The sequence below is a fragment of the Oncorhynchus kisutch genome, linkage group LG2 (assembly GCF_002021735.2).
Source record: "Oncorhynchus kisutch isolate 150728-3 linkage group LG2, Okis_V2, whole genome shotgun sequence".
In the NCBI taxonomy this organism is placed as follows: domain Eukaryota; kingdom Metazoa; phylum Chordata; class Actinopteri; order Salmoniformes; family Salmonidae; genus Oncorhynchus; species Oncorhynchus kisutch.
Genome location: NC_034175.2, coordinates 78,623,058 through 78,649,933, shown reverse-complemented (window position 1 = coordinate 78,649,933; position 26,876 = coordinate 78,623,058). Strand labels below are relative to the sequence as shown.

Here is a 26,876-nt window from a genome sequence, read left to right as displayed (position 1 = left end):
GACAGACATGAGCCTTGCATCGACAGCCGAGTCTGGGCAGTGTGATTCTGTTTTATGTTGGTCATTTAGCAAAACCATTTAAGTGAATGTCAGCAGTTCTCTCTGCTTTCTGCAATGAATTCATATCACCCGGCTACAGCTGGATCAATACAAACTGAACTGACGAAGTAGGGTGAAATCACGACCTCTTCCAGCCAGCTGTCTAACTAGTGGGGTAAAATCATGACCTCATCCAGCCAGCTGTCTAACTAGTGGGGTGAAATCACGACCTCTTCCAGCCAGCTGTCTAACTAGTAGGGTGAAATCACGACCTCTTCCAGCCAGCTGTCTAACTAGTGGGGTGAAATCACGACCTCTTCCAGCCAGCTGTCTAACTAGTGGGGTGAAATCACGACCTCATCCAGCCAGCTGTCTACCTACTGGGGTGAAATCACGACCTCTTCCAGCCAGCTGTCTAACTAGTGGGGTGAAATCACGACCTCTTCCAGCCAGCTGTCTACCTAGTGGGGTGAAATCACGACCTCTTCCAGCCAGCTGTCTACCTAGTGGGGTGAAATCACGACCTCTTCCAGCCAGCTGTCTCCCTAGTGGGGTGAAATCACGACCTCTTCCAGCCAGCTGTCTACCTAGTGGGGTGAAATCACGACCTCTTCCAGCCAGCTGTCTACCTAGTGGGGTGAAATCACAACCTCATCCAGCCAGCTGTCTACCTAGTGGGGTGAAATCATGACCTCTTCCAGCCAGCTGTCTACCTAGTGGGGTGAAATCACGACCTCTTCCAGCCAGCTGTCTACCTAGTGGGGTGAAATCACGACCTCTTCCAGCCAGCTGTCTACCTAGTGGGGTGAAATCACGACCTATTCCAGCCAGCTGTCTAACTAGTGGGGTGAAATCACAACCTCATCCAGCCAGCTGTCTAACTAGTGGGGTGAAATCATGACCTCATCCAGCCAGCTGTCTAACTAGTGGGGTGAAATCACGACCTCATCCAGCCAGCTGTCTAACTAGTGGGGTGAAATCATGACCTCATCCAGCCAGCTGTCTAACTAGTGGGGTGAAATCACGACCTCTTCCAGCCAGCTGTCTAACTAGTGGGGTGAAATCACAACCTCATCCAGCCAGCTGTCTACCTAGTGGGGTGAAATCACGACCTCTTCCAGCCAGCTGTCTAACTAGTGGGGTGAAATCATGACCTCTTCCAGCCAGCTGTCTACCTAGTGGCGTGAAATCACGACCTCTTCCAGCCAGCTGTCTCCCTAGTGGGGTGAAATCATGACCTCTTCCAGCCAGCTGTCTACCTAGTGGGGTGAAATCATGACCTCATCCAGCCAGCTGTCTACCTAGTGGGGTGAAATCATGACCTCATCCAGCCAGCTGTCTACCTAGTGGGGTGAAATCATGACCTCATCCAGCCAGCTGTCTAACTAGTGGGGTGAAATCATGAAGTCATCCAGCCAGCTGTCTACCTAGTGGGGTGAAATCATGACCTCATCCTGCCAGCTGTCTAACTAGTGGGGTGAAATCACAACCTCATCCAGCCAGCTGTCTACCTAGTGGGGTGAAATCATGACCTCATCCAGCCAGCTGTCTAACTAGTGTGGTGAAATCATGACCTCATCCAGCCAGCTGTCTAACTAGTGGGGTGAAATCATGACCTCATCCAGCCAGCTGTCTAACTAGTGGGGTGAAATAATGACCTCATCCAGCCAGCTGTCTAACTAGTGGGGTGAAATCATGACCTCTTCCAGCCAGCTGTCTACCTAGTGGCGTGAAATCACGACCTCTTCCAGCCAGCTGTCTCCCTAGTGGGGTGAAATCATGACCTCTTCCAGCCAGCTGTCTACCTAGTGGGGTGAAATCATGACCTCATCCAGCCAGCTGTCTAACTAGTGGAGTGAAATAATGACCTCATCCAGCCAGCTGTCTAACTAGTGGGGTGAAATCATGACCTCTTCCAGCCAGCTGTCTACCTAGTGGCGTGAAATCACGACCTCTTCCAGCCAGCTGTCTCCCTAGTGGGGTGAAATCATGACCTCTTCCAGCCAGCTGTCTACCTAGTGGGGTGAAATCATGACCTCATCCAGCCAGCTGTCTACCTAGTGGGGTGAAATCATGACCTCATCCAGCCAGCTGTCTACCTAGTGGGGTGAAATCATGACCTCATCCAGCCAGCTGTCTACCTAGTGGGGTGAAATCATGACCTCATCCAGCCAGCTGTCTAACTAGTGGGGTGAAATCATGACCTCATCCAGCCAGCTGTCTAACTAGTGGGGTGAAATCACGACCTCTTCCAGCCAGCTGTCTAACTAGTGGGGTGAAATCACAACCTCATCCAGCCAGCTGTCTACCTAGTGGGGTGAAATCACGACCTCTTCCAGCCAGCTGTCTAACTAGTGGGGTGAAATCATGACCTCTTCCAGCCAGCTGTCTACCTAGTGGCGTGAAATCACGACCTCTTCCAGCCAGCTGTCTCCCTAGTGGGGTGAAATCATGACCTCTTCCAGCCAGCTGTCTACCTAGTGGGGTGAAATCATGACCTCATCCAGCCAGCTGTCTACCTAGTGGGGTGAAATCATGACCTCATCCAGCCAGCTGTCTACCTAGTGGGGTGAAATCATGACCTCATCCAGCCAGCTGTCTAACTAGTGGGGTGAAATCATGAAGTCATCCAGCCAGCTGTCTACCTAGTGGGGTGAAATCATGACCTCATCCTGCCAGCTGTCTAACTAGTGGGGTGAAATCACAACCTCATCCAGCCAGCAGTCTACCTAGTGGGGTGAAATCATGACCTCATCCAGCCAGCTGTCTACCTAGTGGGGTGAAATCATGACCTCTTCCAGCCAGCTGTCTAACTAGTGGGGTGAAATCATGACCTCTTCCAGCCAGCTGTCTACCTAGTGGCGTGAAATCACGACCTCTTCCAGCCAGCTGTCTCCCTAGTGGGGTGAAATCATGACCTCTTCCAGCCAGCTGTCTACCTAGTGGGGTGAAATCATGACCTCATCCAGCCAGCTGTCTACCTAGTGGGGTGAAATCATGACCTCATCCAGCCAGCTGTCTACCTAGTGGGGTGAAATCATGACCTCATCCAGCCAGCTGTCTAACTAGTGGGGTGAAATCATGAAGTCATCCAGCCAGCTGTCTACCTAGTGGGGTGAAATCATGACCTCATCCTGCCAGCTGTCTAACTAGTGGGGTGAAATCACAACCTCATCCAGCCAGCTGTCTACCTAGTGGGGTGAAATCATGACCTCATCCAGCCAGCTGTCTAACTAGTGTGGTGAAATCATGACCTCATCCAGCCAGCTGTCTAACTAGTGGGGTGAAATCATGACCTCATCCAGCCAGCTGTCTAACTAGTGGGGTGAAATAATGACCTCATCCAGCCAGCTGTCTAACTAGTGGGGTGAAATCATGACCTCTTCCAGCCAGCTGTCTACCTAGTGGCGTGAAATCACGACCTCTTCCAGCCAGCTGTCTCCCTAGTGGGGTGAAATCATGACCTCTTCCAGCCAGCTGTCTACCTAGTGGGGTGAAATCATGACCTCATCCAGCCAGCTGTCTACCTAGTGGGGTGAAATCATGACCTCATCCAGCCAGCTGTCTACCTAGTGGGGTGAAATCATGACCTCATCCAGCCAGCTGTCTAACTAGTGGGGTGAAATCATGAAGTCATCCAGCCAGCTGTCTACCTAGTGGGGTGAAATCATGACCTCATCCAGCCAGCTGTCTAACTAGTGGGGTGAAATCACAACCTCATCCAGCCAGCTGTCTACCTAGTGGGGTGAAATCATGACCTCATCCAGCCAGCTGTCTAACTAGTGTGGTGAAATCATGACCTCATCCAGCCAGCTGTCTAACTAGTGGGGTGAAATCATGACCTCATCCAGCCAGCTGTCTAACTAGTGGGGTGAAATCATGACCTCATCCAGCCAGCTGTCTACCTAGTGGGGTGAAATCATGACCTCATCCAGCCAGCTGTCTAACTAGTGGGGTGAAATCACGACCTCTTCCAGCCAGCTGTCTAACTAGTGGGGTGAAATCACGACCTCTTCCAGCCAGCTGTCTAACTAGTAGGGTGAAATCACGACCTCTTCCAGCCAGCTGTCTAACTAGTGGGGTGAAATCACGACCTCTTCCAGCCAGCTGTCTCCCTAGTGGGGTGAAATCACGACCTCATCCAGCCAGCTGTCTACCTAGTGGGGTGAAATCACGACCTCTTCCAGCCAGCTGTCTAACTAGTGGGGTGAAATCCCGACCTCTTCAAGCCAGCTGTCTAACTAGTGGGGTGAAATCACGACCTCATCCAGCCACCTGTCGACCTAGTGGGGTGAAATCACGACCTCTTCCAGCCAGCTGTCTACCTAGTGGGGTGAAATCACGACCTCACCCAGCCAGCTGTCTACCTAGTGGGGTGAAATCACGACCTCATCCAGCCAGCTGTCTACCTAGTGGGGTGAAATCATGACCTCATCCTGCCAGCTGTCTAACTAGTGGGGTGAAATCACAACCTCATCCAGCCAGCTGTCTACCTAGTGGGGTGAAATCATGACCTCATCCAGCCAGCTGTCTAACTAGTGTGGTGAAATCATGACCTCATCCAGCCAGCTGTCTAACTAGTGGGGTGAAATCATGACCTCATCCAGCCAGCTGTCTAACTAGTGGGGTGAAATAATGACCTCATCCAGCCAGCTGTCTAACTAGTGGGGTGAAATCATGACCTCTTCCAGCCAGCTGTCTACCTAGTGGCGTGAAATCACGACCTCTTCCAGCCAGCTGTCTCCCTAGTGGGGTGAAATCATGACCTCTTCCAGCCAGCTGTCTACCTAGTGGGGTGAAATCATGACCTCATCCAGCCAGCTGTCTAACTAGTGGAGTGAAATAATGACCTCATCCAGCCAGCTGTCTAACTAGTGGGGTGAAATCATGACCTCTTCCAGCCAGCTGTCTACCTAGTGGCGTGAAATCACGACCTCTTCCAGCCAGCTGTCTCCCTAGTGGGGTGAAATCATGACCTCTTCCAGCCAGCTGTCTACCTAGTGGGGTGAAATCATGACCTCATCCAGCCAGCTGTCTACCTAGTGGGGTGAAATCATGACCTCATCCAGCCAGCTGTCTACCTAGTGGGGTGAAATCATGACCTCATCCAGCCAGCTGTCTACCTAGTGGGGTGAAATCATGACCTCATCCAGCCAGCTGTCTAACTAGTGGGGTGAAATCATGACCTCATCCAGCCAGCTGTCTAACTAGTGGGGTGAAATCACGACCTCTTCCAGCCAGCTGTCTAACTAGTGGGGTGAAATCACAACCTCATCCAGCCAGCTGTCTACCTAGTGGGGTGAAATCACGACCTCTTCCAGCCAGCTGTCTAACTAGTGGGGTGAAATCATGACCTCTTCCAGCCAGCTGTCTACCTAGTGGCGTGAAATCACGACCTCTTCCAGCCAGCTGTCTCCCTAGTGGGGTGAAATCATGACCTCTTCCAGCCAGCTGTCTACCTAGTGGGGTGAAATCATGACCTCATCCAGCCAGCTGTCTACCTAGTGGGGTGAAATCATGACCTCATCCAGCCAGCTGTCTACCTAGTGGGGTGAAATCATGACCTCATCCAGCCAGCTGTCTAACTAGTGGGGTGAAATCATGAAGTCATCCAGCCAGCTGTCTACCTAGTGGGGTGAAATCATGACCTCATCCTGCCAGCTGTCTAACTAGTGGGGTGAAATCACAACCTCATCCAGCCAGCAGTCTACCTAGTGGGGTGAAATCATGACCTCATCCAGCCAGCTGTCTACCTAGTGGGGTGAAATCATGACCTCTTCCAGCCAGCTGTCTAACTAGTGGGGTGAAATCATGACCTCTTCCAGCCAGCTGTCTACCTAGTGGCGTGAAATCACGACCTCTTCCAGCCAGCTGTCTCCCTAGTGGGGTGAAATCATGACCTCTTCCAGCCAGCTGTCTACCTAGTGGGGTGAAATCATGACCTCATCCAGCCAGCTGTCTACCTAGTGGGGTGAAATCATGACCTCATCCAGCCAGCTGTCTACCTAGTGGGGTGAAATCATGACCTCATCCAGCCAGCTGTCTAACTAGTGGGGTGAAATCATGAAGTCATCCAGCCAGCTGTCTACCTAGTGGGGTGAAATCATGACCTCATCCTGCCAGCTGTCTAACTAGTGGGGTGAAATCACAACCTCATCCAGCCAGCTGTCTACCTAGTGGGGTGAAATCATGACCTCATCCAGCCAGCTGTCTAACTAGTGTGGTGAAATCATGACCTCATCCAGCCAGCTGTCTAACTAGTGGGGTGAAATCATGACCTCATCCAGCCAGCTGTCTAACTAGTGGGGTGAAATAATGACCTCATCCAGCCAGCTGTCTAACTAGTGGGGTGAAATCATGACCTCTTCCAGCCAGCTGTCTACCTAGTGGCGTGAAATCACGACCTCTTCCAGCCAGCTGTCTCCCTAGTGGGGTGAAATCATGACCTCTTCCAGCCAGCTGTCTACCTAGTGGGGTGAAATCATGACCTCATCCAGCCAGCTGTCTACCTAGTGGGGTGAAATCATGACCTCATCCAGCCAGCTGTCTACCTAGTGGGGTGAAATCATGACCTCATCCAGCCAGCTGTCTAACTAGTGGGGTGAAATCATGAAGTCATCCAGCCAGCTGTCTACCTAGTGGGGTGAAATCATGACCTCATCCAGCCAGCTGTCTAACTAGTGGGGTGAAATCACAACCTCATCCAGCCAGCTGTCTACCTAGTGGGGTGAAATCATGACCTCATCCAGCCAGCTGTCTAACTAGTGTGGTGAAATCATGACCTCATCCAGCCAGCTGTCTAACTAGTGGGGTGAAATCATGACCTCATCCAGCCAGCTGTCTAACTAGTGGGGTGAAATCATGACCTCATCCAGCCAGCTGTCTACCTAGTGGGGTGAAATCATGACCTCATCCAGCCAGCTGTCTAACTAGTGGGGTGAAATCACGACCTCTTCCAGCCAGCTGTCTAACTAGTGGGGTGAAATCACGACCTCTTCCAGCCAGCTGTCTAACTAGTAGGGTGAAATCACGACCTCTTCCAGCCAGCTGTCTAACTAGTGGGGTGAAATCACGACCTCTTCCAGCCAGCTGTCTCCCTAGTGGGGTGAAATCACGACCTCATCCAGCCAGCTGTCTACCTAGTGGGGTGAAATCACGACCTCTTCCAGCCAGCTGTCTAACTAGTGGGGTGAAATCCCGACCTCTTCAAGCCAGCTGTCTAACTAGTGGGGTGAAATCACGACCTCATCCAGCCACCTGTCGACCTAGTGGGGTGAAATCACGACCTCTTCCAGCCAGCTGTCTACCTAGTGGGGTGAAATCACGACCTCACCCAGCCAGCTGTCTACCTAGTGGGGTGAAATCACGACCTCATCCAGCCAGCTGTCTACCTAGTGGGGTGAAATCACGACCTCTTCCAGCAAGCTGTCTAACTAGTGGGGTGAAATCACGACCTCTTCCAGCCAGCTGTCTAACTAGTGGGGTGAAATCACGACCTCATCCAGCCAGCTGTCTACCTAGTGGGGTGAAATCACGACCTCTTCCAGCCAGCTGTCTACCTAGTGGGGTGAAATCACGACCTCTTCCAGCCAGCTGTCTACCTAGTGGGGTGAAATCACGACCTCTTCCAGCCAGCTGTCTACCTAGTGGGGTGAAATCACGACCTCATCCAGCCAGCTGTCTACCTAGTGGGGTGAAATCACGACCTCTTCCAGCAAGCTGTCTAACTAGTGGGGTGAAATCACGACCTCTTCCAGCCAGCTGTCTAACTAGTGGGGTGAAATCACGACCTCATCCAGCCAGCTGTCTACCTACTGGGGTGAAATCACGACCTCTTCCAGCCAGCTGTCTAACTAGTGGGGTGAAATCACGACCTCTTCCAGCCAGCTGTCTACCTAGTGGGGTGAAATCACGACCTCTTCCAGCCAGCTGTCTACCTAGTGGGGTGAAATCACGACCTCTTCCAGCCAGCTGTCTCCCTAGTGGGGTGAAATCACGACCTCTTCCAGCCAGCTGTCTACCTAGTGGGGTGAAATCACGACCTCTTCCAGCCAGCTGTCTACCTAGTGGGGTGAAATCACGACCTCTTCCAGCCAGCTGTCTAACTAGTGGGGTGAAATCCCGACCTCTTCAAGCCAGCTGTCTAACTAGTGGGGTGAAATCACGACCTCATCCAGCCACCTGTCGACCTAGTGGGGTGAAATCACGACCTCTTCCAGCCAGCTGTCTACCTAGTGGGGTGAAATCACGACCTCACCCAGCCAGCTGTCTACCTAGTGGGGTGAAATCACGACCTCATCCAGCCAGCTGTCTACCTAGTGGGGTGAAATCACGACCTCTTCCAGCAAGCTGTCTAACTAGTGGGGTGAAATCACGACCTCTTCCAGCCAGCTGTCTAACTAGTGGGGTGAAATCACGACCTCATCCAGCCAGCTGTCTACCTAGTGGGGTGAAATCACGACCTCTTCCAGCCAGCTGTCTACCTAGTGGGGTGAAATCACGACCTCTTCCAGCCAGCTGTCTACCTAGTGGGGTGAAATCACGACCTCTTCCAGCCAGCTGTCTACCTAGTGGGGTGAAATCACGACCTCATCCAGCCAGCTGTCTACCTAGTGGGGTGAAATCACGACCTCTTCCAGCAAGCTGTCTAACTAGTGGGGTGAAATCACGACCTCTTCCAGCCAGCTGTCTAACTAGTGGGGTGAAATCACGACCTCATCCAGCCAGCTGTCTACCTACTGGGGTGAAATCACGACCTCTTCCAGCCAGCTGTCTAACTAGTGGGGTGAAATCACGACCTCTTCCAGCCAGCTGTCTACCTAGTGGGGTGAAATCACGACCTCTTCCAGCCAGCTGTCTACCTAGTGGGGTGAAATCACGACCTCTTCCAGCCAGCTGTCTCCCTAGTGGGGTGAAATCACGACCTCTTCCAGCCAGCTGTCTACCTAGTGGGGTGAAATCACGACCTCTTCCAGCCAGCTGTCTACCTAGTGGGGTGAAATCACAACCTCATCCAGCCAGCTGTCTACCTAGTGGGGTGAAATCATGACCTCTTCCAGCCAGCTGTCTACCTAGTGGGGTGAAATCACGACCTCTTCCAGCCAGCTGTCTACCTAGTGGGGTGAAATCACGACCTCTTCCAGCCAGCTGTCTACCTAGTGGGGTGAAATCACGACCTATTCCAGCCAGCTGTCTAACTAGTGGGGTGAAATCACAACCTCATCCAGCCAGCTGTCTAACTAGTGGGGTGAAATCATGACCTCATCCAGCCAGCTGTCTAACTAGTGGGGTGAAATCACGACCTCATCCAGCCAGCTGTCTAACTAGTGGGGTGAAATCATGACCTCATCCAGCCAGCTGTCTAACTAGTGGGGTGAAATCACGACCTCTTCCAGCCAGCTGTCTAACTAGTGGGGTGAAATCACAACCTCATCCAGCCAGCTGTCTACCTAGTGGGGTGAAATCACGACCTCTTCCAGCCAGCTGTCTAACTAGTGGGGTGAAATCATGACCTCTTCCAGCCAGCTGTCTACCTAGTGGCGTGAAATCACGACCTCTTCCAGCCAGCTGTCTCCCTAGTGGGGTGAAATCATGACCTCTTCCAGCCAGCTGTCTACCTAGTGGGGTGAAATCATGACCTCATCCAGCCAGCTGTCTACCTAGTGGGGTGAAATCATGACCTCATCCAGCCAGCTGTCTACCTAGTGGGGTGAAATCATGACCTCATCCAGCCAGCTGTCTAACTAGTGGGGTGAAATCATGAAGTCATCCAGCCAGCTGTCTACCTAGTGGGGTGAAATCATGACCTCATCCTGCCAGCTGTCTAACTAGTGGGGTGAAATCACAACCTCATCCAGCCAGCTGTCTACCTAGTGGGGTGAAATCATGACCTCATCCAGCCAGCTGTCTAACTAGTGTGGTGAAATCATGACCTCATCCAGCCAGCTGTCTAACTAGTGGGGTGAAATCATGACCTCATCCAGCCAGCTGTCTAACTAGTGGGGTGAAATAATGACCTCATCCAGCCAGCTGTCTAACTAGTGGGGTGAAATCATGACCTCTTCCAGCCAGCTGTCTACCTAGTGGCGTGAAATCACGACCTCTTCCAGCCAGCTGTCTCCCTAGTGGGGTGAAATCATGACCTCTTCCAGCCAGCTGTCTACCTAGTGGGGTGAAATCATGACCTCATCCAGCCAGCTGTCTACCTAGTGGGGTGAAATCATGACCTCATCCAGCCAGCTGTCTACCTAGTGGGGTGAAATCATGACCTCATCCAGCCAGCTGTCTAACTAGTGGGGTGAAATCATGAAGTCATCCAGCCAGCTGTCTACCTAGTGGGGTGAAATCATGACCTCATCCAGCCAGCTGTCTAACTAGTGGGGTGAAATCACAACCTCATCCAGCCAGCTGTCTACCTAGTGGGGTGAAATCATGACCTCATCCAGCCAGCTGTCTAACTAGTGTGGTGAAATCATGACCTCATCCAGCCAGCTGTCTAACTAGTGGGGTGAAATCATGACCTCATCCAGCCAGCTGTCTAACTAGTGGGGTGAAATCATGACCTCATCCAGCCAGCTGTCTACCTAGTGGGGTGAAATCATGACCTCATCCAGCCAGCTGTCTACCTAGTGGGGTGAAATCACATCTCACATCATCCATCCTCCTCCTCCCCATCCCACATCATCCCTCCTCCCCATCCCACATCATCCCTCCTCCTCCCCATCCCACATTATCCCTCCTCCTCCCCCTCCTCATCCCTCCTCCCCATCCCACTTCATCCCTCCTCCTCCCCTCTCTTCATCCCTCCTCCCCATCCCACATCATCCCTCCTCTTCCCCCTCCTCATAGCTCCTCCCCATCCCACATCACCCCTCCTCATCCCTCCTCCCCATCCCACATCATCCCTCCTCCTCTTCCCTCTTCCCCGTCCCACATCATCCCTCCTCCTCCCCCTCCTCTTCCCCGTCCCACATCATCCCTCCTCCACATCCCTCCACATCCCTCCTCATAGCTCCTCCCCATCCCACATCACCCCTCCTCATCCCTCCTTCACATCCCACATCATCACTCCTCCTCCTCATCTCTCCTCCCCATCCCACATCATCCCTCCTCTTCCCTCCTCCCCATCCCTCCTCCACATCCCACATCATCCCTCCTCCTCCTCTTCCCTCCTCCCCATCCCACATCATCCCTCCTCTTCCCTCCTCCACATCCCACATCATCCCTCCTCCTCCCCCTCCTCATCCCTCCTCCACATCCCACATCATCCCTCCTACTCCTCAGCCCTCCTCCCCATCCCACATCATCCCTCCTCCTCCCCATCCCACATCATCCCTCCTCCTCCCCCTCCGCATCCCTCCTCCCCATCCCACATCATCCCTCCTCCTCCCCCTCCTCATACCTCCTTACCTTTCTTTAAATCGATCTTCAGTCTCTTCCCTCCCTTCTTGCTGGTGAAGCCCACCAGGGTAGAGAAGGTGGGACTCCTCTTCAGGAGTGGGCTGTCACTCTTCTCCTTGGGGACAGGGGATAGGCTGACGGGGACAGGGTGGGCGAGATGGGGGGATCCCATTGGTCGGCCCTCTAGGCTGCTGCTGTCCTCAGCCATTCGGGCAGTAGGAGAGTCAGAGGGCTTAAAGGCAGGTTTGATTGAAGGAGGCTCCTTAGAGGAAGTCTTGGGTGTGGCTTTGGGACTGCCTGATTGGTTGAAGAGCTGACCAATCAGGCTCTTTTCGTACCTCTCCCTGTTGGAGACAGGAACTACTTCCAGACGCACCATGGGGGACCGCATAGCATAACGGAACACTTCCTGTGCCCTGGGGAGAACACACCACTCAGAACTGGCAGTCAACCATACTACTGACAACAACATATGGAACTATTCACACTTCCTGCATTACTCAGACTTCCTGCATTACTCAAGACTTCCTGCATTACTCAGACTCCCTGCACTACTCAAGACTTCCTGCACTACTCAAGACTTCCTTCTTTACTCAAGACTTCCTGCACTACTCAAGACTTTCTACATTACTCAAGACTTCCTGCATTACTCAAGACTTCCTGCATTACTCAAGACATCCTGTTTTACTCAAGACTTCCTGCATTACTCAAGACTTCCTGCATTACTCAAGACTTCCTGCATTACTCAAGATTTCCTGCATTACTCAAGACTTCCTGCATTACTCAAGATTTCCTGCATTACTCAGACTTCCTGCATTACTCAGACTCCCTGCATTACTCAGACTATTACTCAGACTGCCTACATTACTCAGACCATTACTCAGACTTCCTATATTACTCAGACTTCCTGCATTACTTGGACCACTACTCAAGACTTTCTGCATTACTCAAGACTTCATGCATGACTTAAGACTTCCTGCATGACTCAAGACTTCCTGCATGACTCAGACTTCCTGCATGACTCAGACTTCCTGCATTACTCAGACTTCCTGCATTACTCAGACTTCCTGCACTACTCAGACTTCATGCATTACTCAATACTTCCTGCATTACTCAAGACTTCCTGTATGACTCAAGACTTCCTGCATTACTCAAGACTTCCTGCATGACTTAAGACTTCCTGCATTACTCAGACTTCCTGCATTACTCAGACAATTACTCAGACTTCCTGCATTACTCAAGACTTCCTGCATTACTCAAGACTTCCTGCATTACTCAATACATCCTGCATGACTCAAGACGTCCTGCACTACTCAAGACTCCCTGCATTACTCAAGACTTCCTGCATTACTCAAGACTTACTGCATTACTCAAAACTTACTGCATTACTCAAGACTTCCTGCATTACTCAAGACTTCCTGCATTACTCAAGACTTCCTGCATTACTCAAGACTTCCTGCATTACTCAAGACTTCCTGCATTACTCAAGACTTACTGCATTACTCAAGACTTCCTGCATTACTCAAGACTTCCTGCATTACTCAAGACTTCCTGCATTACTCAAGACTTCCTGCATTACTCAAGACTTCCTGCATTACTCAAGACTTCCTGCATTACTCTTGTATTGAAGTCAACGGGAGATTTGGGATACAATTGATATGAACGAGTAACCATACGAAGAAACAAGAGAAACTGCATCTGATAACAGCTATGACACAAGCCAGGCAGTCATGAGAAAGGGAGAGAGGTGTGGTCTAAGGGGGATTAAAAAAACATAAACCCAGCTCGACAAGGAGACACACAAAGGGGGCCACACAAAGGGGGCCAAAACCAAGGGGGCCACACAAAGGGAGACACACAAAGGGGGCCAAAACAAAGGGGGCCACACAAAGGGGGCCATAACCAAGGGGGCCACACAAAGGGGGCCTAAACCAAGGGGGCCACACAAAGGGGGCCACACAAAGGGGGCCAAAACAAAGGGGGACACACAAAGGGGGCCAAAACCAAGGGGGCCACACAAAGGGGGTCACACAAAGGGGGCCAAAACAAAGGGGGCCACACAAAGGGGGCCAAAACCAAGGGGGCCACACAAAGGGGGCCACACAAAGGGGGCCACACAAAGGGGGCCAAAACCAAGGGGGCCACACAAAGGGGGACACACAAAGGGGGACACACAAAGGGGGACACACAAAGGGGGACACACAAAGGGGGCCACACAAAGGCCCCTGTCTGGAATCAAAGAGCAAAGTTGCTTACTGGGTAAAGGATTTGTCCATTAACTCTGTATCATTGATTTTAACAATGCACTCATCGTCCTGGAAGATCCCCTCTCGCTTAGAACGACTGTTCTCCTCCACACCACGAATGTGCAGGCCCAGAGCCCTGAGAGAGAGAGAGAGAGACAGAGAGAGACAGAAAGACACACAGAGAGAGACACAAAGAGAGAGACACAGAGAGACACAGAGAGAGAGAGAATGTGAGAGAGACAGAGTGAGACACAGAGAGGAGAGAGAGAGAGAGAGAGAGAAAGAGAGAGGAGAGAGAGAGAACAGGAAAAACGTTTGCATTAGACCACAAACAGCCACACAATGGAGCGAAGATAAAAAATATTTTCCACACAGGTTATCGCCAAAGAAACATCCCAACAAAAGCTACAAAATCCCTCAGAAACACTCTGAGAAAGTTGTGAAAGCAGGACAGAGTTGTAGCTCCCAGACAGAGTCCCTCTCCCTCAGTGTCCTCCCTCTCACTCAGTGTCCTCCCTCTCACTCAGTGTCCTCCCTCTCACTCAGTGTCCTCCCTCTCCCTCAGTGACCTCCCTCTCCCTCAGTGACCTCCCTCTCCCTCAGTGACCTCCCTCTCCCTCAGTGCCCTCCCTCTCCCTCAGTGACCTCCCTCTCCCTCAGTGACCTCCCTCTCCCTCAGTGACCTCCCTCTCACTCAGTGTCCTCTCTCCCCCTGTGTCCTCCTTCTCACTCAGTGACCTCCCTCTCTCTCAGTGTCCTCCCTCCCCCCCAGCGTCCTCCCTCTCACTCAGCGTCTCTCTGTGTTCTCTCTCTGCCCTCACGCTCAACACACCACCACCACTACAATAGCACATTTACAATCTGTGGAAACATTACCTATCGCTCTGGCGACTGGCCGGCACAGATAAACAGATAAACAGAAAAACAGATAAATGGTATGAGCCAGGAGTGAAGTTAGAAACAGGGATAATGGAAATAGAAGCCCAGTGCATCCTGTAGACAAGATGAATCCAATCCGGCTGCCTGACCACCCTGTACGATGGGTTTGGGATAAAGCAGTTTACTGAGACTCAATGCCCTGAACATACTGTAGGACAGCAGACTGACATGGCAGAATGGAGATCGCTGTGGGAAGATTCTGTTCAGAACGGGTCCTTTATTAAAGTACATCTCCTCCAGACGAGTGGCAGTCAGGAATGGAGTCATATCTACACTGTCTCTGAACTGAGAAAAAGATTATGGGATGATGTACTATAAAGGGATGACAGAGAGAGGGATGATGTACTATTAAAGGGATGACAGAGAGGGGGATGATGTACTATTAAAGGGATGACAGAGAGGGGGATGATGTACTATAAAGGGATGACAGAGAGAGGGATGATGTACAATAAAGGGATGACAGAGAGGGGGATGATGTCCTATATAGGGATGACAGAGAGAGGGATGATGTGCTATTAAAGGCATGACAGAGAGGGGGATGATGTACTATAAAGGGATGACAGAGAGAGGGATGATGTACTATAAAGGGATGACAGACTGGAGGATGATGTACTATTAAAGGGATGACAGAGAGGGGGATGATGTACTATTTAAGGGATGACAGAGAGGGGGATGATGTACTATAAAGGGATTACAGAGATGGATGATGTACTATAAATGGATGACAGACTGGGGGACGATGTACTATTAAAGGGATGACAGAGTGGGGATGATGTACTATTAAAGGGATGACAGAGAGGGGGATGATGTACTATAAAGGGATGACAGAGAGAGGGATGATGTACTATAAAGGGATGACAGAGAGAGGGATGGTGTACTATAAAGGGATGACAGAGGGGGATGGTGTACTGTAAAGGGATGACAGAGAGGAGGATGATGTACTATATAGGGATGACAGAGGGGGGGATGATGTACTATAAAGGGATTACAGAGTGGGGGATGATGTACTATAAAGGATTACAGAGTGGGGGATGATGTACTATTAAAGGGATGACAGAGAGGGGGATGATGTACTATTAAAGAGATGACAGAGAGGGGGATGATGTACCTTAAAGGGATGACAGAGTGGGGGATGATGTACTATTTAAGGGATGACAGAGAGGGGGTTGATGTACTATAAAGGGATTACAGAGATGGATGATGTACTATAAATGGATGACAGAGTGGGGGATGATGTACTATAAAGGGATGACAGAGAGAGGGATGATGTACTATAAAGGGATGACGAAGAGGGGGATGATGTACTATATAGGGATGACAGAGAGGGGGATGATGTACTATTAAAGGGATGACAGAGAGGGGGATGATGTACTATTAAAGAGATGACAGAGAGGGGGATGATGTACTATAAAGGGATGACAGAGTGGGGGATGATGTACTATAAAGGGATGACAGAGAGAGGGATGATGTACTATAAAGGGATTACAGAGATGGATGATGTACTATAAATGGATGACAGAGTGGGGGATGATGTACTATAAAGGGATGACAGAGAGAGGGATGATGTACTATAAAGGGATGACAGAGAGGGGGATGATGTACTATATAGGGATGACAGAGAGGGGGATGATGTACTATTAAAGAGATGACAGAGAGGGGGATGATGTACTATAAAGGGATGACAGAGTGGGGGATGATGTACTATAAAGGGATGACAGAGAGAGGGATGATGTACTATAAAGGGATTACAGAGATGGATGATGTACTATAAATGGATGACAGAGTGGGGGATGATGTACTATAAAGGGATGACAGAGAGAGGGATGATGTACTATAAAGGGATGACAGAGAGGGGGATGATGTACTATATAGGGATGACAGAGAGGGGGATGATGTACTATAAAAGGATGACAGAGAGAGGGATAATGTACTATAAAGGGATGACAGAGAGAGGGATGATATACTATAAAGGGATGACAGAGAGAGGGATGATGTACTATAAAGGGATTACAGAGTGGGGGATGATGTACTATAAAGGGATTACAGAGTGGGGGATGATGTACTATTAAAGGGATGACAGAGAGGGGGATGATGTACTATTAAAGAGATGACAGAGGGGTGGATGATGTACTATAAAGGGATGACAGAGAGAGGGATAAATGTACTATAAAGGGATGACAGAGAGAGGGATGATGTACTATAAAGGGATTACAGAGATGGATGATGTACTATAAATGGATGACAGACTGGGGGACGATGTACTATAAAGGGATTACAGAGATGGATGATGTACTATAAATGGATGACAGAGAGAGGGATGATGTACTATTAAAGGGATGACAGAGAGGGGGATGATGTACTATATAGGGATGACAGAGAGTGGGATGATGTACTATAAAGGGATTACAGTGGGGGATGATGTTCTATAAAGGGATGACAGAGAGAGAGATGATGTACTATAAAGGGATTACAGTGGGGGATGATGTACTATAAAGGGATTACAGAGTGGGGGATGATGTACTATTAAAGGGATGACAGAGAGGGGGATGATGTACTATTAAAGAGATGACAGAGAGGGGGATGATGTACTATAAAGGGATGACAGAGATGGATGATGTACTATAAATGGATGACAGAGTGGGGGATGATGTACTATTAAAGGGATGACAGAGAGAGGGATGATGTACTATAAAGGGATTACAGAGTGGGGGATGATGTACTATTAAAGGGATGACAGAGAGGGGGATGATGTACTATTGAAGGGATGACAGAGAGAGGGATGATGTACTATAAAGGGATGACAGAGAGAGGGATGATGTACTCACCGTCCGCTGAGAGAGGAGACATAAGGAACAACGTGGATCCCCAGCGGACCGTGTTCTCCTGAGATCTCCACTGTCTTGGTCAGGCTGCTACACACACACACACACACACACACACACACACACACACACACAGTCGGCAGGACAGAAATAACACAGATACCATCAACATAACATAACCCTAACCCTTCACACTGTAATCAGGCCTAACCCTTCACACTGTAATCAGACCTAACCCTTCACACTGTAATCAGACTTAACCCTTCACACTGTAATCAGACCTAACCCTTCACACTGTAATCAGACCTAACCCTTCACACTGTAATCAGACCTAACCCTTCACACTGTAATCAGACCTAACCCTTCACACTGTAATCAGACCTAACCCTTCACACTGTAATCAGACTTAACCCTTCACACTGTAATCAGACCTAACCCTTCACACTGTAATCAGACCTAACCCTTCACACTGTAATCAGACTTAACCCTTCACACTGTAATCAGACCTAACCCTTCACACTGTAATCAGACCTAACCCTTCACACTGTAATCAGACCTAACCCGTCACACGGTAATGAGACCTAACCCTTCACACTGTAATCAGACCTAACCCTTCACACTGTAATCAGACTTAACCCTTCACACTGTAATCAGACCTAACCCTTCACACTGTAATCAGACTTAACCCTTCACACTGTAATCAGACCTAACCCTTCACACTGTAATCAGACCTAACCCTTCACACTGTAATCAGACCTAACCCGTCACACGGTAATGAGACCTAACCCTTCACACTGTAATCAGACCTAACCCTTCACACTGTAATCAGACTTAACCCTTCACACTGTAATCAGACCTAACCCTTCACACTGTAATCAGACCTAACCCTTCACACTGTAATCAGACCTAACCCTTCACACTGTAATCAGACCTAACCCTTCACACTGTAATCAGACCTAACCCTTCACACTGTAATTAGACCTAACCCTTCACACTGTAATCAGACCTAACCCTTCACACTGTAATCAGGCCTAACCCTTCACACTGTAATCAGACCTAACCCTTCACACTGTAATCAGACTTAACCCTTCACACTGTAATCAGACCTAACCCTTCACACTGTAATCAGACTTAACCCTTCACACTGTAATCAGACCTAACCCTTCACACTGTAATCAGACCTAACCCTTCACACTGTAATCAGACCTAACCCGTCACACGGTAATGAGACCTAACCCTTCACACTGTAATCAGACCTAACCCTTCACACTGTAATCAGACTTAACCCTTCACACTGTAATCAGACCTAACCCTTCACACTGTAATCAGACCTAACCCTTCACACTGTAATCAGACCTAACCCTTCACACTGTAATCAGACCTAACCCTTCACACTGTAATCAGACCTAACCCTTCACACTGTAATTAGACCTAACCCTTCACACTGTAATCAGACCTAACCCTTCACACTGTAATCAGGCCTAACCCTTCACACTGTAATCAGACCTAACCCTTCACGCTGTAATCAGACCTAACACACTGTAATCAGACCTAACCCTTCACACTGTAATCAGACCTAACCCTAACCCTTCACGCTGTAATCAGACCTAACACACTGTAATCAGACCTAACCCTTCACACTGTAATCAGACCTAACCCTAACCCTTCACACTGTAATCAGACCTAACCCTTCACACTGTAATCAGGCCTAACCCTTCACACTGTAATCAGACCTAACCCTTCACGCTGTAATCAGACCTAACACACTGTAATCAGACCTAACCCTTCACACTGTAATCAGACCTAACCCTAACCCTTCACACTGTAATCAGACCTAACCCTTCACACTGTAATCAGGCCTAACCCTTCACACTGTAATCAGGCCTAACCCTTCACACTGTAATCAGGCCTAACCCTTCACACTGTAATCAGGCCTAACCCTTCACACTGTAATCAGACCTAACCCTTCACACTGTAATCAGACCTAACCCTTCACACTGTAATCAGACCTAACCCTTCACGCTGTAATCAGACCTAACCCTTCACACTGTAATCAGGCCTAACCCTTCACACTGTAATCAGGCCTAACCCTTCACACTGTAATCAGACCTAATCCTTCACACTGTAATCAGACCTAACCCTTCACACTGTAATCAGACCTAACCCTTCACACTGTAATCAGACCTAACTTTTCACACTGTAATCAGACCTAACCCTAACCCTTCACACTGTAATCAGACCTAACCCTTCACACTGTAATCAGACCTAACCCTTCACACTGTAATCAGACCTAACCTTTCACACTGTAATCAGACCTAACCCTAACCCTTCACACTGTAATCAGACCTAACCCTTCACACTGTAATCAGACCTAACCCTTCACACTGTAATCAGACCTAACCCTTCACGCTGTAATCAGACCTAACCCTTCACGCTGTAATCAGACCTAACCCTTCACGCTGTAATCAGACCTAACCCTTAACACTGTAATCAGACCTAACCCTTCACACTGTAATCAGACCTAACCCTTCACACTGTAATCAGACCTAACCCTTCACACTGTAATCAGACCTAACCTTTCACACTGTAATCAGACCTAACCCTAACCCTTCACACTGTAATCAGACCTAACCCTTCACACTGTAATCAGACCTAACCCTTCACACTGTAATCAGACCTAACCCTTCACACTGTAATCAGACCTAACCCTTCACACTGTAATCAGACCTAACCCTTCACGCTGTAATCAGACCTAACCCTTCACGCTGTAATCAGACCTAACCCTTCACACTGTAATCAGACCTAACCCTTCACACTGTAATCAGACCTAACCCTTCACACTGTAATCAGACCTAACCCTTCACGCTGTAATCAGACCTAACCCTTCACGCTGTAATCAGACCTAACCCTTCACGCTGTAATCAGACCTAACCCTTCACGCTGTAATCAGACCTAACCCTTCACGCTGTAATCAGACCTAACCCTTCACGCTGTAATCAGACCTAACCCTTCACACTGTAATCAGACCTAACCCTTCACGCTGTAATCAGACCTAACCCTTCACGCTGTAATCAGACCTAACCCTTCACGCTGTAATCAGACCTAACCCTTCACGCTGTAATCAGACCTAACCCTTCACGCTGTAATCAGACCTAACCCTTCACGCTGTAATCAGACCTAACCCTTCTAGTGCTGAGCTATTTTTATTTTAATCTTTATTTAACTAGGCAAGTCAGTTAAGAACACATTCTTATTTTCAATGACGTATTGTGAGGTTGGTTCGGTAGCAGGTGTATCTCACTGATCATCTCTAAAGCCAACACCTCATTTGGCCGCCTTTCCTTCGAGTTCTCTGCTGCCTGTGACTGGAACGAATTGCAAAAATCGCTGAAGCTGGACACTTTTATCTCCCTCACTAACTTTAAACATCTGCTATCTGAGCAGCTAACCGATCGCTGCAGCTGTACATAGTCCATCGGTAAATAGCCCACCCATTTTACCTACCTCATCCCCATACTGTTTTTATTTATTTACTTTTCTGCTCTTTTGCACACCAGTATCTCTACCTGCACATGACCATCTGATCATTTATCACTCCAGTGTTAATCTGCTAAATTGTAATTATTCGCCTACCTCCTCATGACTTTTGCAAACAAAGTATATAGACTATATAGATACTATATAGTATAATAAAATTATACTGTGTTATTGACTTGTTTACAGTTTACTTCATGTGTAACTCTGTGTTGCTGTCTGTTCACACTGCTATGCTTTATCTTGGCCAGGTCGCAGTTGTAAATGAGAACTTGTTCTCAACTAGCCTACCTGGTTAAATAAAGGTGAAATAAAATAAAAATAAAATAAATTATTATTCATTCCTTAAAACTTCTTATGGCTTGGGGGCTGTATTCCGACGTCCGGATGAAAAGCGTGCCCAAAGTAAACTTCCTGTTACTCAGGCTCAGAAGTTGGTAAATTTGGATAGAAAACACTCAAAAGTTTGCATAACTGTTAAAATAATGTCTGTGACAGAACTGATATGGCAGGCGAAAACCTGAGGAAAATACATCCAGGAAGCGTGATTTTTTTTATGTGGGTATTGTCAATTGAATGCCTATACAGTATCTAATGGGTAACGACCCCGATTGCAGTTCCTATGGCTTCCACTAGATGTCAACAGTCTTTAGACATTGCTTCAGGCTTGTTTTCAAAAAAATGAAGAAGAATGAGACCTTTTTGTCAGTGGACTGAGGAAGAATGCAGAGCTGGTCTGCGTGCGTGACCGATTGCACGCCCTTCGTTGTTTTTTCCGTTCTATTGAATACGCTATTGTCCGGTTGAAATATTATCAATTATTTAGACAATTGACAACCTGAGGATTAATTCTAAACATCGGTTGACATGTTTCGACGAACTTTACCGGTACTATTAGGATGTGGATTACTCAACAACAAAACGCGCCAACAAAAATGAGTTTTTGGAATATAAAGAGGGACTTTATCGAACAAAACTAACATTTATTGTGTAGCTGGGACTCTTGTGAGTGCAACTATATGAAGATCTTCAAAGGTAAGTGATTAATTTTATCACTATTTCTGACTTTTGTAATTCCTTTACTTGGATATAAAATGTTTGTATGCTTTTGTAAGCGGGGCGCTGTCCTCAGATAATCGCATGGTATGCTTTCGCCGTAAAGCCTTTATGAAATCTGACAAAGTGGCTGGACTAACAAGAAGTAAATCTTTAAGCCAATGTATAACACTTGTATTTCTTATGAATATTTATGAAATGATGACTATTTCTGCATTTTGAATTTGGCGCTTTATATTTTCACCGGATGTTGTCGAGGTGGGTCGCTAGCGGAACGCCTGCTCCAGAAAGGTTAAGCCATTTTGCCACAACTTTGGAAGTATGCTTGGGGTCATTGTCCATTTGGAAGACCCATTTGCGACCAAGCTTTAACTTCCTGACTGATGTCTTGAGATGTTGCTTCAAAATAGCCACACAACTCTCCTCGCTCATGATGTCATCTATTGTGTGAAGTGGCCCAGTCCCTCCTGCAGCAAAGCACCGCCACAACATGATGCTGCCACCCCCGTGCTTCACAGTTGGGATGGTGTTCTTCGGCTTGCAAGCCTCCCCCTTTTTCCTCCAAACATAACAATGGTCATTATGGCCAAACAGTTCCATTTTTGTTTCATCAGACCAGAGGACATTTCTCCAAAAAGTATGATCTTTGTTCCCATGTGCAGTTGCAAACCGTAGTCTGGCTTTTTTATGGCGGTTTTGGAGTAGTGGCTTCTTCCTTGCTGAGCTGCCTTTCAGGTTATTTCGATATAGGACTCGTTTTACTGTGGATATAGATACTTTTGTACCGGTTTCCTCCAGCATTTTCACAAGGTCGTTTGCTGTTGTCCTGGGATTGATTTGCACTTTTCGCACATAAAGTACGTTTATCTCTAGGAGACAGAACACGTCTCTTTCCTGAGCAGTATGACGGCTGCGTGGTCCCATGGTGTTTATACTTGCATACTGTTGTTTATACAGATGAACGTGGTACCTTCAGGCGTTTGGAAATTGTTTCTAAGGATGAACCAGACTTGTGGAGGTCTACAAAAACTGTTCTAAGGTCTTGGCTGATATCTTTTGATTTTCCCAACTGGGGAACAGTCATCCGACTGGGGAACAGGCATCCAACTGGGGAACAGTCATCCAACTGGGGAACAGTCACAGTCATCCAACTGGGGAACAGGCATCTGACTGGGGAACAGTCATCCAACTGGGGAACAGTCACAGTCATCCAACTGGGGAACAGTCACAGTCATCCAACTGGGGAACAGGCACAGTCATCCAACTGGGGAACAGGCACAGTCATCCAACTGGGAACAGGCATCCGACTGGGGAACAGTCACAGTCATCCAACTGGGGAACAGGCATCCAACTGGGGAACAGGCATCCGACTGGGGAACAGTCATCCAACTGGGGAACAGTCACAGTCATCCAACTGGGGAACAGGCATCTGACTGGGGAACAGTCATCCAACTGGGGAACAGTCACAGTCATCCAACTGGGGAACAGTCACAGTCATCCGACTGGGGAACAGGCATCCAACTGGGGAACAGGCATCCGACTGGGGAACAGTCATCCGACTGGGGAACAGGCATCCGACTGGGGAACAGTCACAGTCACCCGACTGGGGGAACAGTCACAGTCATCCGACTGTGGAACAGTCACAGTCATCCGACTGTGGAACAGTCACAGTCATCCGACTGGGGAACAGTCACAGTCATCCAACTGGGGAACAGGCATCTGACTGGGGAACAGTCATCCAACTGGGGAACAGTCACAGTCATCCAACTGGGGAACAGTCACAGTCATCCGACTGGGGAACAGGCATCCAACTGGGGAACAGGCATCCGACTGGGGAACAGTCATCCGACTGGGGAACAGGCATCCGACTGGGGAACAGTCACAGTCACCCGACTGGGGGAACAGTCACAGTCATCCGACTGTGGAACAGTCACAGTCATCCGACTGTGGAACAGTCACAGTCATCCGACTGGGGAACAGTCACAGTCATCCGACTGGGGAACAGTCACAGTCATCCGACTGGGGAACAGTCACAGTCATCCGACTGGGGAACAGTCACAGTCATCCGACTGGGGAACAGTCAAAGTCATCCGACTGGGGAACAGTCACAGTCACAGTCATCCGACTGGGGAACAGTCACAGTCATCCAACTGGGGAACAGGCACAGTCATCCAACTGGGAACAGGCATCCGACTGGGGAACAGTCACAGTCATCAAACTGGGGAACAGGCATCCATCTGGGGAACAGTCATCCGACTGGGGAACAGTCACAGTCATCCAACTGGGGAACAGGCATCCAACTGGGGAACAGGCATCCGACTGGGGAACAGTCATCCAACTGGGGAACAGTCATCCGACGTGGGAAAAGTCATCCAACTGGGGAACAGTCACAGTCATCCAACTGGGGAACAGTCATCCAACTGGGGAACAGGCATCTGACTGGGGAACAGGCATCCGACTGGGGAACAGGCATCTGACTGGGGAACAGTCATCCAACTGGGGAACAGTCATCCGACGCGGGAACAGTCATCCAACTGGGGAACAGTCACAGTCATCCAACTGGGGAACAGTCATCCGACTGGGGAACAGTCACAGTCATCCAACTAGGGAACAGTCATCCGACTGGGGAACAGGCATCCGACTGGGGAACAGTCACAGACATCCGACTGGGGAACAGTCACAGTCATCCGACTGTGGAACAGTCACAGTCATCCGACTGGGGAACAGTCACAGTCATCCGACTGGGGAACAGTCACAGTCATCCAACTGGGGAACAGTCATCCAACTGGGGAACAGTCACAGTCATCCGACTGGGGAACAGTCACAGTCATCCGACTGGGGAACAGTCACAGTCATCTGACTGGGGAACAGTCACAGTCATCCGACTGGGGAACAGTCACAGTCACAGTCATCCGACTGGGGAACAGTCACAGTCATCCGACTGGGGAACAGTCACAGTCATCCAACTGGGGAACAGTCACAGTCATCCAACTGGGGAACAGGCACAGTCATCCAACTGGGAACAGGCATCCGACTGGGGAACAGTCATCCAACTGGGGAACAGTCATCCAACTGGGGAACAGTCACAGTCATCCAACTGGGGAACAGGCATCTGACTGGGGAACAGTCATCCAACTGGGGAACAGTCACAGTCATCCAACTGGGGAACAGTCACAGTCATCCGACTGGGGAACAGGCATCCGACTGGGGAACAGTCATCCGACTGGGGAACAGTCATCCGACTGGAGAACAGGCATCCGACTGGGGAACAGTCACAGTCACCCGACTGGGGAACAGTCACAGTCACCCGACTGGGGAACAGTCACAGTCATCCGACTGGGGAACAGTCACAGTCATCCAACTGGGGAACAGTCACAGTCATCCAACTGGGGAACAGGCACAGTCATCCAACTGGGGAACAGGCACAGTCATCCAACTGGGAACAGGCATCCGACTGGGGAACAGTCACAGTCATCCAACTGGGGAACAGGCATCCAACTGGGGAACAGGCATCCGACTGGGGAACAGTCATCCAACTGGGGAACAGTCAGAGTCATCCAACTGGGGAACAGGCATCTGACTGGGGAACAGTCATCCAACTGGGGAACAGTCACAGTCATCCAACTGGGGAACAGTCACAGTCATCCGACTGGGGAACAGGCATCCAACTGGGGAACAGGCATCCGACTGGGGAACAGTCATCCGACTGGGGAACAGGCATCCGACTGGGGAACAGTCACAGTCACCCGACTGGGGGAACAGTCACAGTCATCCGACTGGGGAACAGTCACAGTCATCCGACTGTGGAACAGTCACAGTCATCCGACTGGGGAACAGTCACAGTCATCCGACTGGGGAACAGTCACAGTCATCCGACTGGGGAACAGTCACAGTCATCCGACTGGGGAACAGTCACAGTCATCCGACTGGGGAACAGTCACAGTCATCCGACTGGGGAACAGTCACAGTCATCCGCCTGGGGAACAGTCACAGTCATCCAACTGGGGAACAGGCACAGTCATCCAACTGGGAACAGGCATCCGACTGGGGAACAGTCACAGTCATCAAACTGGGGAACAGGCATCCATCTGGGGAACAGTCATCCGACTGGGGAACAGTCACAGTCATCCAACTGGGGAACAGGCATCCAACTGGGGAACAGGCATCCGACTGGGGAACAGTCATCCAACTGGGGAACAGTCATCCGACGTGGGAAAAGTCATCCAACTGGGGAACAGTCACAGTCATCCAACTGGGGAACAGTCATCCAACTGGGGAACAGGCATCTGACTGGGGAACAGGCATCCGACTGGGGAACAGGCATCTGACTGGGGAACAGTCATCCAACTGGGGAACAGTCATCCGACGCGGGAACAGTCATCCAACTGGGGAACAGTCACAGTCATCCAACTGGGGAACAGTCATCCGACTGGGGAACAGTCACAGTCATCCAACTAGGGAACAGTCATCCGACTGGGGAACAGGCATCCGACTGGGGAACAGTCACAGTCATCCGACTGGGGAACAGTCACAGTCATCCGACTGTGGAACAGTCACAGTCATCCGACTGGGGAACAGTCACAGTCATCCAACTGGGGAACAGTCATCCAACTGGGGAACAGTCACAGTCATCCGACTGGGGAACAGTCACAGTCATCCGACTGGGGAACAGTCACAGTCATCCGACTGGGGAACAGTCACAGTCATCCGACTGGGGAACAGTCACAGTCACAGTCATCCGACTGGGGAACAGTCACAGTCATCCGACTGGGGAACAGTCACAGTCATCCAACTGGGGAACAGTCACAGTCATCCAACTGGGGAACAGGCACAGTCATCC

At 49.6% G+C, this 26,876-nt stretch overlaps 1 protein-coding gene across 3 annotated transcripts in view; it reads right to left on the bottom strand.

Annotated features, from left to right (window-relative positions):
* The window catches only part of LOC109886741 (partitioning defective 3 homolog B), a 174,008-nt gene that overhangs the window by 16,802 nt on the left and 130,330 nt on the right, over window positions 1–26,876 (bottom strand). For 2 of the 3 annotated variants that reach the window (XM_031801812.1, XM_031801822.1), the window contains 3 exons: window positions 17,450–17,536; window positions 13,696–13,821; window positions 11,449–11,855 (listed from right to left, as the gene is read on the bottom strand). In XM_031801812.1, the coding sequence (XP_031657672.1) occupies window positions 11,449–11,855; window positions 13,696–13,821; window positions 17,450–17,536 (620 nt within the window). The remainder of the gene's footprint in view (window positions 1–11,448; window positions 11,856–13,695; window positions 13,822–17,449; window positions 17,537–26,876) is intronic. The other variant, XM_031801829.1, reaches the window with a different exon arrangement.